This window comes from Manis pentadactyla, chromosome 8 (genome assembly GCF_030020395.1).
Source record: "Manis pentadactyla isolate mManPen7 chromosome 8, mManPen7.hap1, whole genome shotgun sequence".
Lineage (NCBI taxonomy): Eukaryota > Metazoa > Chordata > Mammalia > Pholidota > Manidae > Manis > Manis pentadactyla.
The window spans coordinates 118,712,119-118,727,634 of record NC_080026.1 but is presented as its reverse complement, the minus strand read 5'-3'; the positions used below and the strand labels follow the sequence as shown (position 1 = coordinate 118,727,634).

Here is a 15,516-nt window from a genome sequence, read left to right as displayed (position 1 = left end):
TCCAGGGGTGGGAGTAGAACTGAAGTACAGGGTACAAGTAAGAGACGCCAGAGACAGACAGCCATGTGTATCTAAGAAGGAAGTTGTGGACATCATCTCGTTAAGGATAATATTCTCCCTTGTACCTGCTCTTGAAAGAGAACCATCTACTTATGAAGGAAAATTCTATTTAAATTTATTTGTCTTCCATTTCTCAGGCAAAATAGTCAGTGCTAGTTTTGGTTATTTTTATATTCAAAAAATGAACTGGAAGATATTTCAGAGGTAAAAGTAACTCCTATCTTTATTGTTTGGGTAACAATTTACCTACAGCAGAAAGATATGGCACATGTGTGCCGATGTGCTGTGCACTGTGTGGCTGCCTTTCCGTCAGAGCTGAATACATAGAGTCACCATCAATTATATTCAAGTGCCTCTTCTCAACTGCCCTGTATGACTGGAAGTATCACAATGCAGTGCAATGGTACAGAAAGGAAAAGAAGACAATGACATGGAAAGGCCAGAAAGATGAGAGGGAACTCCTGCAACTTACTAGCACATAGGAACCCGTCTCCTTCATTCAAGATGTAAAAATTTTTATTACAAATTAAATTACAAATTCTGTGATCTATGGCACAATAGAGCTATCTTTATATCACATTGACATGCCTCCCCCTAAAGCCACAATTTAACCCCTTTTGCTCTAATTCTGCAGGTTAACCTGATGAGCTCAGGGCATTCGAGAAACAGAGGGAAGCCTGTCCAGCTCAGGATGCGCTGTAACATCTCAGTAGCACATGTAAATCATATATTTAGGCTGACAGGCAAGCGTATTTCAGGGCAGAATCCTTAGAAAGCAGGAGACAGTTTCCTTCAGCTCCACGTCATCGTTGGATGTAGATTGCCTATTATATTCTCAAGGTATTATGAAAAATGGATTTGGAGATATTTTCTTGACAGCGGGTAGACTAATGGAATCTGGTGACAGTATTTAAAATGTGCAGGGGTTTGTTATAACATGGTAATAGAAATATCAATTGCACTGACAGGTTAAAAAAAGATCTGTCAATGAATGATAATGAAGTTATTTAAATGTCGGCTCACTCACAAACATTTTCCAAACCCTAAATTATTCTCACTGCTTTAACCTCATGCATCCTAAGTTATTAAGGAACAGAGTCTGAGATGCAGCCAGTGCGCCTTTGGCTTTGGAAGCTATTTTTATGCTGCCAAATGCAGTAGGAGCAATGAAAGTGGCTGCTCTTAATGATTTGAGGAAAGAAAGAAAACACAGAAGCCACAGCTGCTTGATGTAGAGGTGAATGCTGTTCTGCTTTCAGACATCTCTTTGGCACTGATTTGAGTAATGCCCTGGTGCTTCCTGTCCCCATGCTTCCCTCTACAGCTCGAGTCTTTGTTTTGTGACCTTGGCAATATGGCTCAGAGTGGTGTATCTGGGATAGGACATCATCCATCTCTGGAGCCTGGAGGTGGAGGAGGAGGAGGAGGTCAGGTTATTTGGCTATTTTTTAAAGCCTTTGGAAGAAGTAGCCTGGCTCATCCTTGGTTCGAGAGTGAGTCCACTAGGCTTCATGCATTCATGCATCCACATTTGCATACAGAAAAGACAACTATCTGGTGTGCCAGCACTGTCCTGAGGACTGGGGGCTTGGGAATGAACACAGATATGTTCTCTGCCCTTATGGCACTTAGACTGGTCAGGAAATGGGTGTAAGGCAGAGCATCTTGATAGGAGAGACAGTAAAGGAGCGTGGAACCTGCTCACCACCTGGCCCCCCTCGTCCTGCACAGCTGACCGCATCTGCTAGCAGCAGGGACGCAACAGTCCTTGCCAGACTAGATGGGCTTCCTCACTTCGACTTAGTAGAAATCTAGTTGGCCACACAAGAAGGGCAAGCCTCCATCAAGTCTGCCAATCAGTCAGACACCAATTGTGAGTGCCTGCTGTGTCCCGGACACTCTTCTGAGTGATCGAAGCAGACATCTGTCCTGCTCTCACAGAGCTTACATTCCACTGAGGAAGATAGTCATTGCCAAATAAGTAAAAATCTACTGGGTGGGGAAAAATACTAGAAAGGGAAGATAAAAGAGGCTAAGGAGATTGGAGGATATGGGGGGAGCAAAAGGGGTGCTGATTCATATAGTAAGACTAGTGTCCACAAAGAAGTGAGGGGCCCTCTGAGGAAAGGGCCTGCTAAGTATAGGAATAGTGAGGCTGGTGTGGGCAGGGGTGGGGAGCAGGCAGAAAGCAGAGGGATTAAGCATTGGGTGTCTTATAGTTATATTGCAAACCTATTAAATTAAAAGGTGAATGTGACTTGTCCATAGTAAGTCCAGTGTTTATTTGCTGAGAAAACCAGGACACTGGTGGGTGCCTGAGTCCCCTGCTTTTTTGACTTCTAGGACTTGGTCTCTTTTAGACTGTGACATCTTGGGATTCTTCATGAGACATCATCAGATCATCAGTGGGTTGACAAACTCAGGTTGTCCATATTTCTAGCCTTTCCAGGGGCCGGGGTAGACCAGATCAAAGACATACCTTTTTTTCTTCTTAGATCATTGTAAAAGTTTCTGCTTGTACTTTTCTTAGACTTGATTCTCTCTGGCAGGCCCTCTGTCTTTTTATCTGGTATGAAGAATAACCAGGTTTTGGTCTATACCATATAGAACTTCAGACTGTTTTAGTTCATATACCTCTTATAAAAGAAATGCTAAACTAGATTTTGTAAATCTATTTCCTTTTCTTCTCATGGCTTTTGAGTGAGAAAGTTCCTTGGCCTTCCAAGTTCTTCCAAGAATCTTCCAAGTTCCGTGGCCTTCAGCAGGTTGGCTGTGTGCCTGGGTCCTCCTTATGTAATGTGATTCATAGCAGTGTCCATCTCATGGGATTCTAAATGGGAAGAGTGTAGATCATGTTGTAAGTACCTGATAAATTTTGTTATTACTATCTGTTAGGTTTTCTTAAGCATAGTAGTCTATTCAACAATAGAGACTGGCACGATTATTGTAAAAACAGAGTGCAAATTCTTTACCTCACAAATTCTAGTTCTTACCCGTACCTTACCAATACAAGTCTCATACCAAAGTTCTAGTACACATATTCTTTAAAATATGATAGATGAAGTTCAGTTACCTTTTAAAATGGGAATAGCTTCATGAATATCTTTTCTTCTACTCACACTAAATCTAAATCATTTTCTGTGACTGAGATTTACCTTGTTAAGGGTTTTAGTAAGTGTTAGGTAAGGACTACCAAAAATAACAATCAAGAAAGAAATGAGTGATAAATCACAAAAGCTATCATTTATAGATTGCTTATTGCATGGCAGTCATTGTGCTTAGCACTTTTGATGGATTAATTTAAATTACAAATGATTCTGTGCTTATTTTTTATCTCATTTGATGGTAAAAGATTATAGTAGAGGAAATTTAATCATATATTTTATTTCTTCCATTCCTTGTGGAAACTAGTCGTGTCCTGTATTGATTCCTTCTTCAAGTGTGATGCTCAAGCCATCTCAAAGAGACCATAACGTCTTGGAAGGCAGATGCTATGCTTGAATGGGGTTTCTCCACCCCTCAAGGTAGCTCACTTCAGGTCTATGCATATAGCAAATACTTAAATAAAGACTTGCTTTCAAATGTTCTAAAAGTCACTATTTAAGACATGTTTGTAAAAGGGGTTGATTAAAGATCAAAAGCAAAAAAAAAAAACCCAAAAAAACTTGTGAGCCTTGATTTAATCACTTCCACGTTTATTTTCCTGTAATGCATGTTTTTTAAGCTTTGTTTTGCACAGCATAGATGTTGACAGAAACTCTGTTTTTCCTCTGTAGTAAGTCAGTCTGTAAACAAAACCTGGAAAAAAAATGCTTTCTTTGGAGTGTTTTCAAAAAATGGTACAAGTTCAGGATTAAGGCTGCTTATATTGCATCTTATGTGTTTGTGTGTAATATGTTTTTTAAGACCACTTCCATTTTTTATTTTTCATTTATAATAAAAATCATTTTATGGTTAGCATAGGCTGGCATTTCTCTTTGCAAATTTAATTTGTCTTAAATATTTTTATTTTGCCCCCTTTTCTTATAAAACCAGATCTTTGGTCTCATAATTTGTGCTTTGTGTGTGTGTGTGTCTTTGATGTTGTTTCCCAAAGTACATTGTTCATAATGCTAATCTCATTAGCTATCCCTCAAGAATGAATCTTGTAATCAAATATATTTGGAAAATGTTTCATGAAATATGCATTTAAGACATTCACAGTGTATATTAGAATAATAAAATTTATGTATGTATATTAAAAATCATAAAATGTATAAGTTCTGAAGTAAACATTAAATATTTTGCCTAATCAAGCAGTTTCTAACAATTTTTTTATCTTGGATAACAGTCCTCTCCCTTATACCTAGGGATGATACTTAAAGTATTTAACAGCCAGTACATTGGCTCACCAGCCAGCCTGCTGCTCAACTGTCTGTCTCTCCTCTGCTCTTTCAGGGCCCGTGTCCCTAGGAGACTGCAGTTCCTACAGTTGACCATGCAAGGATAACTGAAAGCATCTGTTAGCTGTGAGGGGGGGTTGCTAATGGACACTAGGAATTGCTTCCCAGGGTGGAGTGCCTCCTCCAAGGTCACTCTCTCCGCTGAGACTCAGGCTGGTTGGTTTAAGCACTGACCAATCAGAGCAGGTGCTTGTCATAGTGCTGAGCAAGTTTCTTGAGGACCTCTGCTGTCTAGCCCTCAATCTTTTAGTTACTGAACTGTGAAAAGATCTAGGTTTCCAAGAAAGAGGCCATGTGGTGAGGCTGGCAGAAACGCCACTCAAAGAACTTGGTGCACTACTTAACGACTGGTTTGCAAGTATTGAGTATTTTCACTCCTGTACCATACATTGAACCAATGTATCCCAGCTGATTATTAGTTTTACCCATGACACATATAATATTCTATCTAATTCCACTTCTGTGGGACAACCTTGGACAATTGCTAGTCTATGCCATTTGGGGTATGTGTAAATGTGTCATTTATTTCTCTATCGTTTATTATGATGTCTTAATGTTTAAACACATAGCTCTTTTGGAATTGAGAACTAACAAATTTTGATTCTGTTTTTGAGCATTGAAGATAGTCAAGGGGCAACAGGTGGAACAAAGAGTAATAGCAGATACCTTTGAAAGATCTGGATTAGTGATGTTTTAGTAAGAGTGTCTAGTACTATACTTTTAGGCTTCTGAAAAAAAATTGCTAATGTCAATCTGAATTAATCATTATCATTATCATATTGTCACATTAGGATTTAAGTACCCCCCCACACACATATAGTTTATATGGATTATATATGTGGAATCATCCTCATTTATGCTTCTAGAGTATGCTTTTTAAATGTAATATAGTCATAAAGTATCTCACGGATGAACTTAATAGAAATTATAAGAAACTATATCACCCCTCTATAGTCTGGTCACTACTTCTCTAGCCTCCTTTCCCATCATCACACTAGTACACTAGTAAAATAACCCTTCTCTCATCTCTGCCACAGTCCTACTGATTTCTACCTACCAATAGGCAGAGCATGTGAATGTAGCAGTGTTTTACCTTTCATCCTCCTCCTATCTCCGCTGCAATAGATTTTGCCTTTGTTTGTTCTTGAACTTGTGAATATCGTTGAGTATAATGAATAGAAAAAGTAACCTCTAGTAACTCTATCTCTAGTTTACTAATGAAAGGCTACTGAAATTTTGGAGACAAGCAAGTAGCAGTAAGAAGTGAAAGGTGACCCAGTAAAGCCAAGGTAAGAGTGGGGAAAAAAATGCCAAACACTGAGATTGGATTGAGTAAAGAAAGATGTCTCAGATACATCTCAGAAAGTAGGAAGAAATTTCACATTGGCATGGGTTTGAGAAGAAAAAGATAAGAATATGGAAGGAGGATTTAAAGAAGTTTGTTGTAGTTCATGAATAAGATCTCCTATAAAAGTTTTGGAATGCTTTGGGATGTTCTCAGCTATCAAGCCAATGCCTGTCTGATTGAAGAGCCCCGATCCTGGAGGAAACAGTTATGCACCTGGGTTTCACAAGGTGCTTTCTAGTTTGTGATGCTCTTACTACTTTTCTGTTATCAAGCTCTACCCATTTTTCATTTTCAAGGTCCATAGTGCTTCCAAGAAGCTTTGCAGAACACCCCAATCTTCAGTGATTTGGAGTATCATCTAAATTCTATAAAGTAGTGACTATTTGATTTCTATATGTATGTATGGATAGATAGATAGGTAGACAGATAGATAGATAGATGGATGTGTGTATAATATTATGTAATACTATGTAATTATAATAACATGATATTACTTATATTAGTGTATACAACATATATAAATGTTAGGGGAAATGGTGTCCTGGATTCCCAGCCAGAATAAAGTCTTAATTCCTTAAATTCAGGATCCCATATTATACAGCTTTCTTGCTTCAGTGCCTGGTCCAGAGTTGCCCTTACTACGTAGTGATGAGGTCATTAACACAAACTTCTATTTAGTCTTTATGGCCTATAGGAATTTGTAACTTTTATCATCACCAGAAGTAAATTAAAATGATTCTGTTTTTGTGTTTTTCTATTTAAATGCACTTTCTAAGCTTTGTTAATTCTTCTCTGTAGTATGCACTTAATATGTTATACATTGACATTTTTGTCTCTGAGGTAAAGCTGTTAGATTCTTGAGAGTAGGGGCAATGTGTTGTATCCTGGTACTTAGCACAGGGCCTGGTGTATTTCACGAGCTATACAAATGTCAATGATGAGTGAATACAGTATGAATGGATGGATTACATTGGCGATATCTTCTATGCACAAAGAAGTCTGAGAGGAAATCTAGCTTACCTTTTTAAAAAAGCTGTCAAAATTGTATAATTCAAAAAAAATAAAGTGGTATAATGTAACACAGGGCTTAGGGTGAGAATACCTGGATTCAAATGCTAGCTTGCAATTTACCAGCTATTGTCTTTGCAGGGTTCACTTAAGTTCTCTCAACAACTTTCTTGAAATACAGATAATATTAGCTACTGTACTTGATTTTATGATGATCTAGTAAGATGACAATTCTGAAACATATAATAGACTTTCTCCAGAGGAGGTTATTAAAGCCTATTTTTTCAGTCTAAATTAACAAGTTATTGACCAATGACTAGATAATGAGAGAATCTCCAAAAACAACAGTGTCAGTTCCATATAATGTCCTCCCAACTCCAGGTTGCTTAACAGTGGAAAAGTCTACTGAGTAAGACTGTAAAATTTCACTTACTATTAAGACATTTTCTTACTCTTAAATAAAAGGAAAAGAATGAATGACCTTTAAAGGGACTGACCCACCATATATTCTGTGACTCATAAAAGGAAACACAATTTGAAGACAAATCAGAAGAGCCTGCTTTTCCACTGTGCCAAAGATAAAGCAAAATTTTGAAAGTAGCTAATCTGTGTAAAAACCCTTTATTTCTGTGGTCAACTCAAGGGACACCCTCATTTATTATTCTTTTAAAATTAACCACATCTTTTATGCAATGTGCGTACGTTAGGGAGTAGTAGAGATATAGAGTTTTAATTTTTACCAATTCAATTTAAATGCAAATGTTAACCACTCACATGATGCTCCTGTGTACATAATTAAGCATCATTATATACTGCATGAATCATTTAAAAATCTCACGAGAGCCATTCTGCTAGGTAAAACATGCATTTATACTGACAAGCAACCAGATGACATATATTTCTGTCCACATTAATGCTTCTTTTGAATTATAGGTCAACAGATTATGGGACAACCTATGAGAAGCTGAATGATAAAGTTGGGTTGAAAACAATTTTAAGTTATCTCTACGTGTGTCCTACCAACAAGCGTAAGGTAAGAAATGTATATTCAACATGGTACTTATTCCTGATAAGACTTCTGCCTTGATTGGCTAACCTCTCTAGTCACCTAAAAATACATTACAGTTAAGCTGGAATTAGAGAAGTAAAGATGAGTTGATGGATATTAAGGTGGCAAAATGTCTGACACATCATAATTTTCAGATCTACACCTTGTAAGTATAGGAGGCAAGGGGTAGGTGTATCATTAACATTTCCTAAAGGCAGCTACAGGGAAGGACTTCTGTTGAGTGGATGGTGCTCAGAATGAGCTTTGACAGGATAGAGGAAAGGGTGGGTTTTTCATTTGATATCCCCATTCCCCATTTTCCCTTAACATGGAGTAAACAGATTAATTAGAATTGAAATGAGTGCATTGTCCTGCAGCAGATTGGAAGTTGCATTTCTAAAGTTTGTTCAGCCTGCACACAAATGTCAGGATGAAGGCATTGCTGGAAGGACCCATAGAAATCATTATATATCACACCCTGATTTTATGCATGAGAAAACTAGGTTCAACAAACGGTAATGGTTTTACTCCATTGCAGAATTAAGGGCACAATGGAGACTAGATTTCAGGTTTTTTTTGAGTGACGGTCATACTATTTTCACATTATACTGCTCCTGTTAAGAGAGATTATCTACTCTTCAGAAAGAGATGCTATTTTCTCAGGAAGAAAATACTTGCTTTTAAATGATAAAGACTTGTTTATCTCCGGAGGAGAGTGGTGTTACATCCATTGTTTGATTTTTATAAACTTGTGTTCTCAGATTCTGAATTCTGACATACAATTTCTTAGTGTTATATGGATTACATGTAGTAATAGTATCCATCAGGAAGTAGAAAACTGCCATTCATTAATATGTCCCAGGCCATATACAGGTATGGTAGCTCTGATATCTAGGTCCTCATTTTAGATCTGTCAGTGATTACTGTTATGATCTAGAGTAGGTTCTGCACTTTGTTATCGGGACTGTGGAAGGTGGATGAGAATATCTCTAAACAGTCATCGTCAACTCTGGCTACACATTCCCAAATGTGCATTTGATTCCTAAATGTGCAAACCCTGCTGATGCCCCTGTTACTCTGGATTAGAGCTCAGATAACTATACCTTGAGCGAGCTCCCCAGATGTTTCTAGTATGTATCTAGGATTAAGAACCACTTTTATAAAGTGTAATGTTCCCTCTGGCTCTAAACATTTCAAGTTCTTCAGTAGAAGCAATATAACTTACCAGTCTCACATAGACTCTGGGGTCAGATAGCTTGAATAAACACTCAAATAAACCAATTAACAAATGTATAAGTATGGTGATTTACTTAATCTCTCCAAGCAATGTCATCACATTTAAAGTAGGGATAATTATAGTACCTACCTCATGAGAAAAACTTGTAAGGATTATATGCAACAAGGCATTTCAAGAGTTTAGCACAGAACAGTTAAGACTTAAGAAATGTTTTCTCTTCACTCTCTTCTCCCTTACTAATCTTTCTCCTCCTCTGTATACATATAATTATTAGGAGTTATAGTAGTGATTAACCTCTATAAATAGCAGCACTCATTAGAACTTTTTGAAGTGATAGAGATGTTCCTCTAAGCTGTCCAATACGGTGGACATTAAACTTGAGGCTAGTGAGTATTTGAAATGTGATGTGAAATAATGTGATGAGGAACTGAATTTTAAATTTCATTTAACTTTAATTAATTTAAATGTAAATAGCCACATGCGGCTGATGGCCACAGTATTGGACAGCATAACTCAATAATGTCAGCTGCACAAATTTACAGATAATACCCTGAGCATTCCTATCATTTTTGTGGCTGATTATGAGTCCATCATCAACAATTACATCTAAACAATTTTGATCTTCTGTATACAATCCTAAATCGAGGAGCTGAATTTATATCCTTTGTTTTTATAATGAGATTTAGTTATGTTTGTTGGCTTTGAATTGATTTTTGTAATCCCTATTGATTTTTCCGCTAGTTCCCATTTTTTAGTAAATTTTGCTTAACAATCAACAAACTGTAGGCACCATAGGCTATTAAAGATAAATAAGCCAGCATCTCACCCTCGAAGGTCCTGTATGCTAGGAATAAATGCACTATGACTTTTTATAATTAAAAAGGTCGCTTGACTCTGCTTCTACCTAGCAGCTGACTTTGGGTGAGATATTTCTATTTTCCCATTTGTTAGGTGATGAAGGTAAAAAACAAGGGAATTTACAGCTGGAAGAGAACTTAGAATTGTTCTAATGTAGTGATAGTGTCTGTTTTATTGTTGGCATTAGAAAGGAATGTGATGAAAAGAAATAAAATGCCAAATATTGAATGTGAGCACAGGCTTTTCTGTAGCAGCAGGATATGTGGTTGTGACCTGGAGACTCAAGATTGTTTGCAGGAGCAGGACTTGAAGAAGGATACTGTCAGGTCCTGATGTAGCTCCTAAGACCGGAAGGAAAGCTTAAATGGAATATTGCAAGGAGCCCTTCCATCACATCCACTCATGCCAGTAAACCAGTGTCGGCCAGGCTGGATACCTAATCATGGCTATTTGGAGGACTCTGAAAAGGGCACTTGGCCATGGGTATTGAAATGAAATTAAGACTTGGCAGACCCTGTTTTCAGAGAAAGAGAAGTTGTTGCCCGTGACTATGAGAGAACAGCTTTCTCTGGGCCGATTACCTTCCAGAAGCAGAGGCAGACCTGTGCTGTTTAAATCACAACATTTATAGGTGAACCTAAGTGAAGGGATCTTTTCCTCTACAGATGAATGAGGCCTTCAGGGTCGCTTTCTGAGATGTGGATAGATTTAAGAAATATTGGAGGACGATGAAGGTCTTCACAATGGTGTAAAAAATCAATAAAGTTGACATAGCAGTACATTTGTGTATAGTTTTTCTACTTATGAGGTGAATTTATCACCATGAAATATGTACTTTTGCCCCCAAAGGGACATGTTTGAGCCAAAGAGATAGTACCTGTAAGCATTATAAACTGTGAATGTATTTCTCCCAATCAATGAGACCTTATGTTAAAAAGAAAAAAAAAAGAAGAAGAAAATGAAGAAGAAGAAAAGAAATACCAGGCACTCAAGGACAAAGGCACTCAAGGACAAAGGCACTCAAGTTCGCTCCTACTCTCCCAGGACTTCTGAATCCTCCCGTGAAAAGGCAGGCTCCTTTTTAGGGCTGGATTAATTCTTTTAGGTCTCTAGGGTGCTACCTAGCAAGTTAACGTCTTTTGTACCAGATTTGTCTCTCTGCCTTTCACATCAGTGGGAGCAACTGGAATAAAACTGACATCGGGGTAACCATCTTGCGTTTCCAGAAGCCTGTTTGCCGTCACGTTCTTACGGCTGTTTTTAGCTGCTGGTGAGGACAAGGACAGTTCTTCAGTCAGCACGTCTCCCCCAGTGGGCATGATGCCCTGGCTTTGCAGGCAGCTTGTTAGGGGCATATTAGGATCAGAGTCTAGAGCAAAACAGGCCCTTATTTACAGGGCAAATTGTGATCATCCATTGGCTGTTTCTCTGCACACCTGCTGTGAAGTACAGCAGTCTTTCTTGAATACATCTGTGACAGTAAAAACTGTAATGTCATCATAGGTCAGCTGAGGAAATCCTGACTAAGAGACATAGAAAGCCTGCCGCAGACATTATCCTAGCTCACGCATACTCTTTGGAAGGAACTCTGCACCTGGCCTCTGATGTATGAGGAGGCCCAAAAGAACAAGAATGAGTGGATCCTAGTGCCAGAGGAGAGGCAAGCTTTCTGTCCCTATGTCTGCAAGGGACAGCACTCCCCCACCCCCAGTTCAAAGTAAATCCCAAGGCTTGTTGGTGTCAGCAGTGGTTTATTGGCTACATAAGCAAAATCTTCTGAGAAAAGATGATTTAACCTGCGTCTGAAATGAACAGCTGAGATGTAGAGAGTGATGGAAGGAACTAATACAGATGTAACAAAGAAAAAAAGTCAATGCTGAAATCTCAATCTCACTCTTAAATTCTCACTGAGTTTATTTGTATTCAACCTAAAAAGAAAACTTCTTTCTACTCTGTGCGTATCTATCAGCCATACCTTTCCCATCACCCACTACCAACCTTAGCTGTTCTCCCTTCACGAGGTGCTGTATAACATCTTCGAGAATTAAATCATACAAAATCCCAAGTGGCATTCACTGGGGAAGAGAAGAAAAAATGTGTTTTGTGTTTTTAAACTTGAAGCAGCCAATTCATTTAGTTGTGATATCCTCGTACTCTCTGCACATTCTGTTCCCAGCAAAGAAAAAACCTATAGAGAAATTGTTCTTTTTATTTCCGGTGCCCTTCCATACCCCAGCCCCCTCTCCTTTCTGTGTTATCACCACTCAGTTAATATCCTTCCTTCTGAGAGAGGCTTCTGAGACTTTTGTCCTATACATGGGACCCTAGCTCCTTGAAACACGTCGATCACTCTTGCAGGTCTCTTGGTACATGCCAGCATCAAACACAGCTTGCATTTTCTCCAGATGTGTAGGTTTTGATTATCAGACTGTCTTTTGCACTTTCTAAATAAGTGTTTGATGATTGACCTGTCACTTCTTCTCTTTATATTCTAGGCATGCTTATTTCTTCCTGTTGCTTGCTTGGGTGGTCTATATGATGTATGTGACTTGTGAGGACAGAAAAGAAGTGTGGGTGATCGTGTCTACCAGTTTCTCTTAATAAAAATTATTGCATCATTAATCAGAACCTAAAGGATGTCAGAGGTATTCAGATTCTGCTTTCTCATGTAACCAATAATGAAACTGAGTCCAGAGAATTTAGCAACATACCTGAGGTTGCATGCGACTGGTGAATGAAAAGCTAAGATCATTTGGTCTTTAATGTAAACCCCAAATGCCCCCAATTCTATAAAATCTAATCAGTTCCACTAAGGAGATGTCTTACTCCCTATTGTGTCCCAGGCATCTGCTGCTTCTCTGTTCTAGCACTTACCTCTCACTTCTGATTACAGTTGTTTTTGACCATGTCTAATCCCCCTCCTAAAAGGCAAGGTCCTAGATGGGATCAAATGCCTTGATCCTCTTTGTAGTCTCTTGCATGCCCAGCACAGGGTCTTGGAGGACAGTAGGTGTCCAACACATGGCTGAGGGTTTGAACTGAACCTAGGTTGGGTTTTGGACTCCTAGGCTAGTACTTGAAAAAGAAGATGCTTTGTGAAACCAGCTTTAACTCATGTAATTTTTCTAATTATAAAATTAATTCTTTAAAGTGTATATATAAGGATAATAAAAAAAAAATCCCTGTAGATTTTAATCATTTCTAGGCCAAAATGTATAATGTTATATTTCCTAGCCAAAAAGGGCAGAATTAATAATTAAAATGCCAGGGCTTTGCCTAGTACTCACTCAGTGTTATCTAGCAAGGCCGAGGGGAACTAGCATATTGTATAATACATCAAAGGGGGTGCATGACATTTCCCTTGACAGGGCCTCAACACTTGCTCATTCCATCCAGCCTCTTTTATCTGCCCCTCTGTACACAAGATCATGCATTTGCCTCTAATCTTTTAAAAATAACCTATGTTTCATTCATAAGGAAGTATCAGAGATATAATGGAGGTGGCATTTTCCAAACTTCAATAAAAGTGACTTTTTTAGCAAACACATACTTATTTCCCTACACTTCACCTGAGCAATGATGGCTATGGGAGAGTTCATCTTTTTGATCCTGCCTGAGTACAGCTGAGTTATACTGCTTTGGTCTATCCCGCATTGTTCTATTCCCTTTTGAGCACTCAAAAATCAAATCAAATCCAAGGAAGCATGCTACATCTGCATTTTTTTATCTGGATGATTTTCCAGCAGCCATCCAAGCCCCTGGGTTTTTCAAGCTACTGAATATATTAAGTGCAAGTTGTTCTGTTTGAAACAGGCAGAGTGCCAGGAGCAGGGCCCACTAGCGAACCCCCTTGTTACCCCAAAGTAGCCCTGGGGAACCTTCTGGAATTCCTGAACTCCATAGAACACTGTTGAAAAAAAAATATTGATCTAGGCCATCCTCACTGTTTATACTGAGCTACACCTGAAATAGCCATATTTCTTGTACTGTTTTATAAAAATCAAAGCACCCATAATAACATTTATAGATAAATAAAGACTAATACAACCACAGACTTTCTCATCGTGACATATAGTATGTTACACAGTAGGTACCTAGTGGATTTTTATTGAATCTTATCTGTGTTGTCTTTTTAACACTAATGTTAAAAACAAAAAAGAAAGGAAGAAAGGCAGGCTCAGAATGTACCTGATTTCTCCAGACTGATTCGGTTAACTAGTAGTTTACTGTTTTATTTCACATAGCATTATGTAGTACTAAGTACTTTTTTATTGGAAAGAAGTTTCTTGCATAATTAACATCACAGACTTATTATTCCTCTTTTGTGGGATGTTGTATCTATCACATATGATAAGCATCTAATACATTAAATGTTAATCATGAATTGCTGATTTTTAAAAAACATCTAAGTTAGTACTCTAAGGATCAAATTTCCTTGATGTTGCTGTTAAAATTCAGAGTTTTATTAGCCATATTTATGCCTAAAATATATGCAGGTAACTAGCTAACTGAACAGGTAGGTAGATGACAGATCTATAGATCTATAGAAGACATTAGATAATGTCTTCTAGTTGGCTTCAAGCGGTATTTCTTTACCAAAGTTGGGGAAGGGGAGAATTAGAACTCTGCCTTTTGGTTTCATTCCTTTGTAACAAATGAAGTTAATGAGGATAGAGATTATCTGAAGTTGTCTCCCAATATTATGAAGTAAGACTGACCTGGAAACTGCAGGTCTGTTATACCACTGACTGAGTCTCAGAAGGTAGGTTGCCTCTGTGGCCAGGAGAAGAGCAGCTGTCAAAAATGAAAGGAAGCCTGGTTCAGAGGCTGGTCATTCTTCAAATACCCATTACAGACTACCTGCTTACCCTTTTTGTTTTATTTATCTGTCTACCCACTTATTTATTTCTTCCCTGTCATCTGTCCTTATTAGAACTTGTGTTCTCTGAAGTCTGGCTGGCCTGATGTTAAATGCTCATCCATTACCCTTTCATGAAGGTCAAATGTGTTATTTCAGGTTGGTTCCCAGTTAGAATCTGCTGTGGAAAATGGACAGAGGTCTTTTCCACATTCTGGTCTCTTTGCTTCAGCACACTCCATGTGGTTTCTCAGAGGTTTCCATCATCTGGTGTTTGACACACTGTATCTAGAACATTTGTTTCTGGTGAATAGCCCATGCTGCTGTCATGATGGATGGAGATGAATGCGCTGGCCACTACAGGAAATTTGCCATATTTATTAAGGTGGGGATGTTTCCCTCCAATATATCAGATCTGCCCCAAGATTTCTGTTGATACTGTGAGGAAAAACGAAGTCAATGTCTATGAATCTTTAATAAAACCGTGTTTTTTCCTTCCCTGGAGAAATTAAGAGAGCACCACCAGCCTCAGGGGCTAAATCATTTTGGTTTAAACATGGCTTTTTCTGACCTGACCTTTCTCTTGACCAAATTGACTTTTGATGGTTTTGTCCCTGTTTCTCCAGGCATCCACCTCCAGTTTTACTGGGTCCCTAA

At 38.4% G+C, this 15,516-nt stretch overlaps 1 protein-coding gene across 7 annotated transcripts in view; it reads left to right on the top strand.

Moving 5' to 3' along the window:
- The window catches only part of SORCS1 (sortilin related VPS10 domain containing receptor 1), a 553,895-nt gene that overhangs the window by 307,143 nt on the left and 231,236 nt on the right, over nucleotides 1-15,516 (top strand). For all 7 annotated transcript variants that reach the window (XM_036906465.2, XM_057506303.1, XM_036906469.2 and 4 more), the window contains exon 3: nucleotides 7,792-7,891. In XM_036906465.2, coding sequence (XP_036762360.2) covers nucleotides 7,792-7,891 — 100 coding nt within the window. The remainder of the gene's footprint in view (nucleotides 1-7,791; nucleotides 7,892-15,516) is intronic.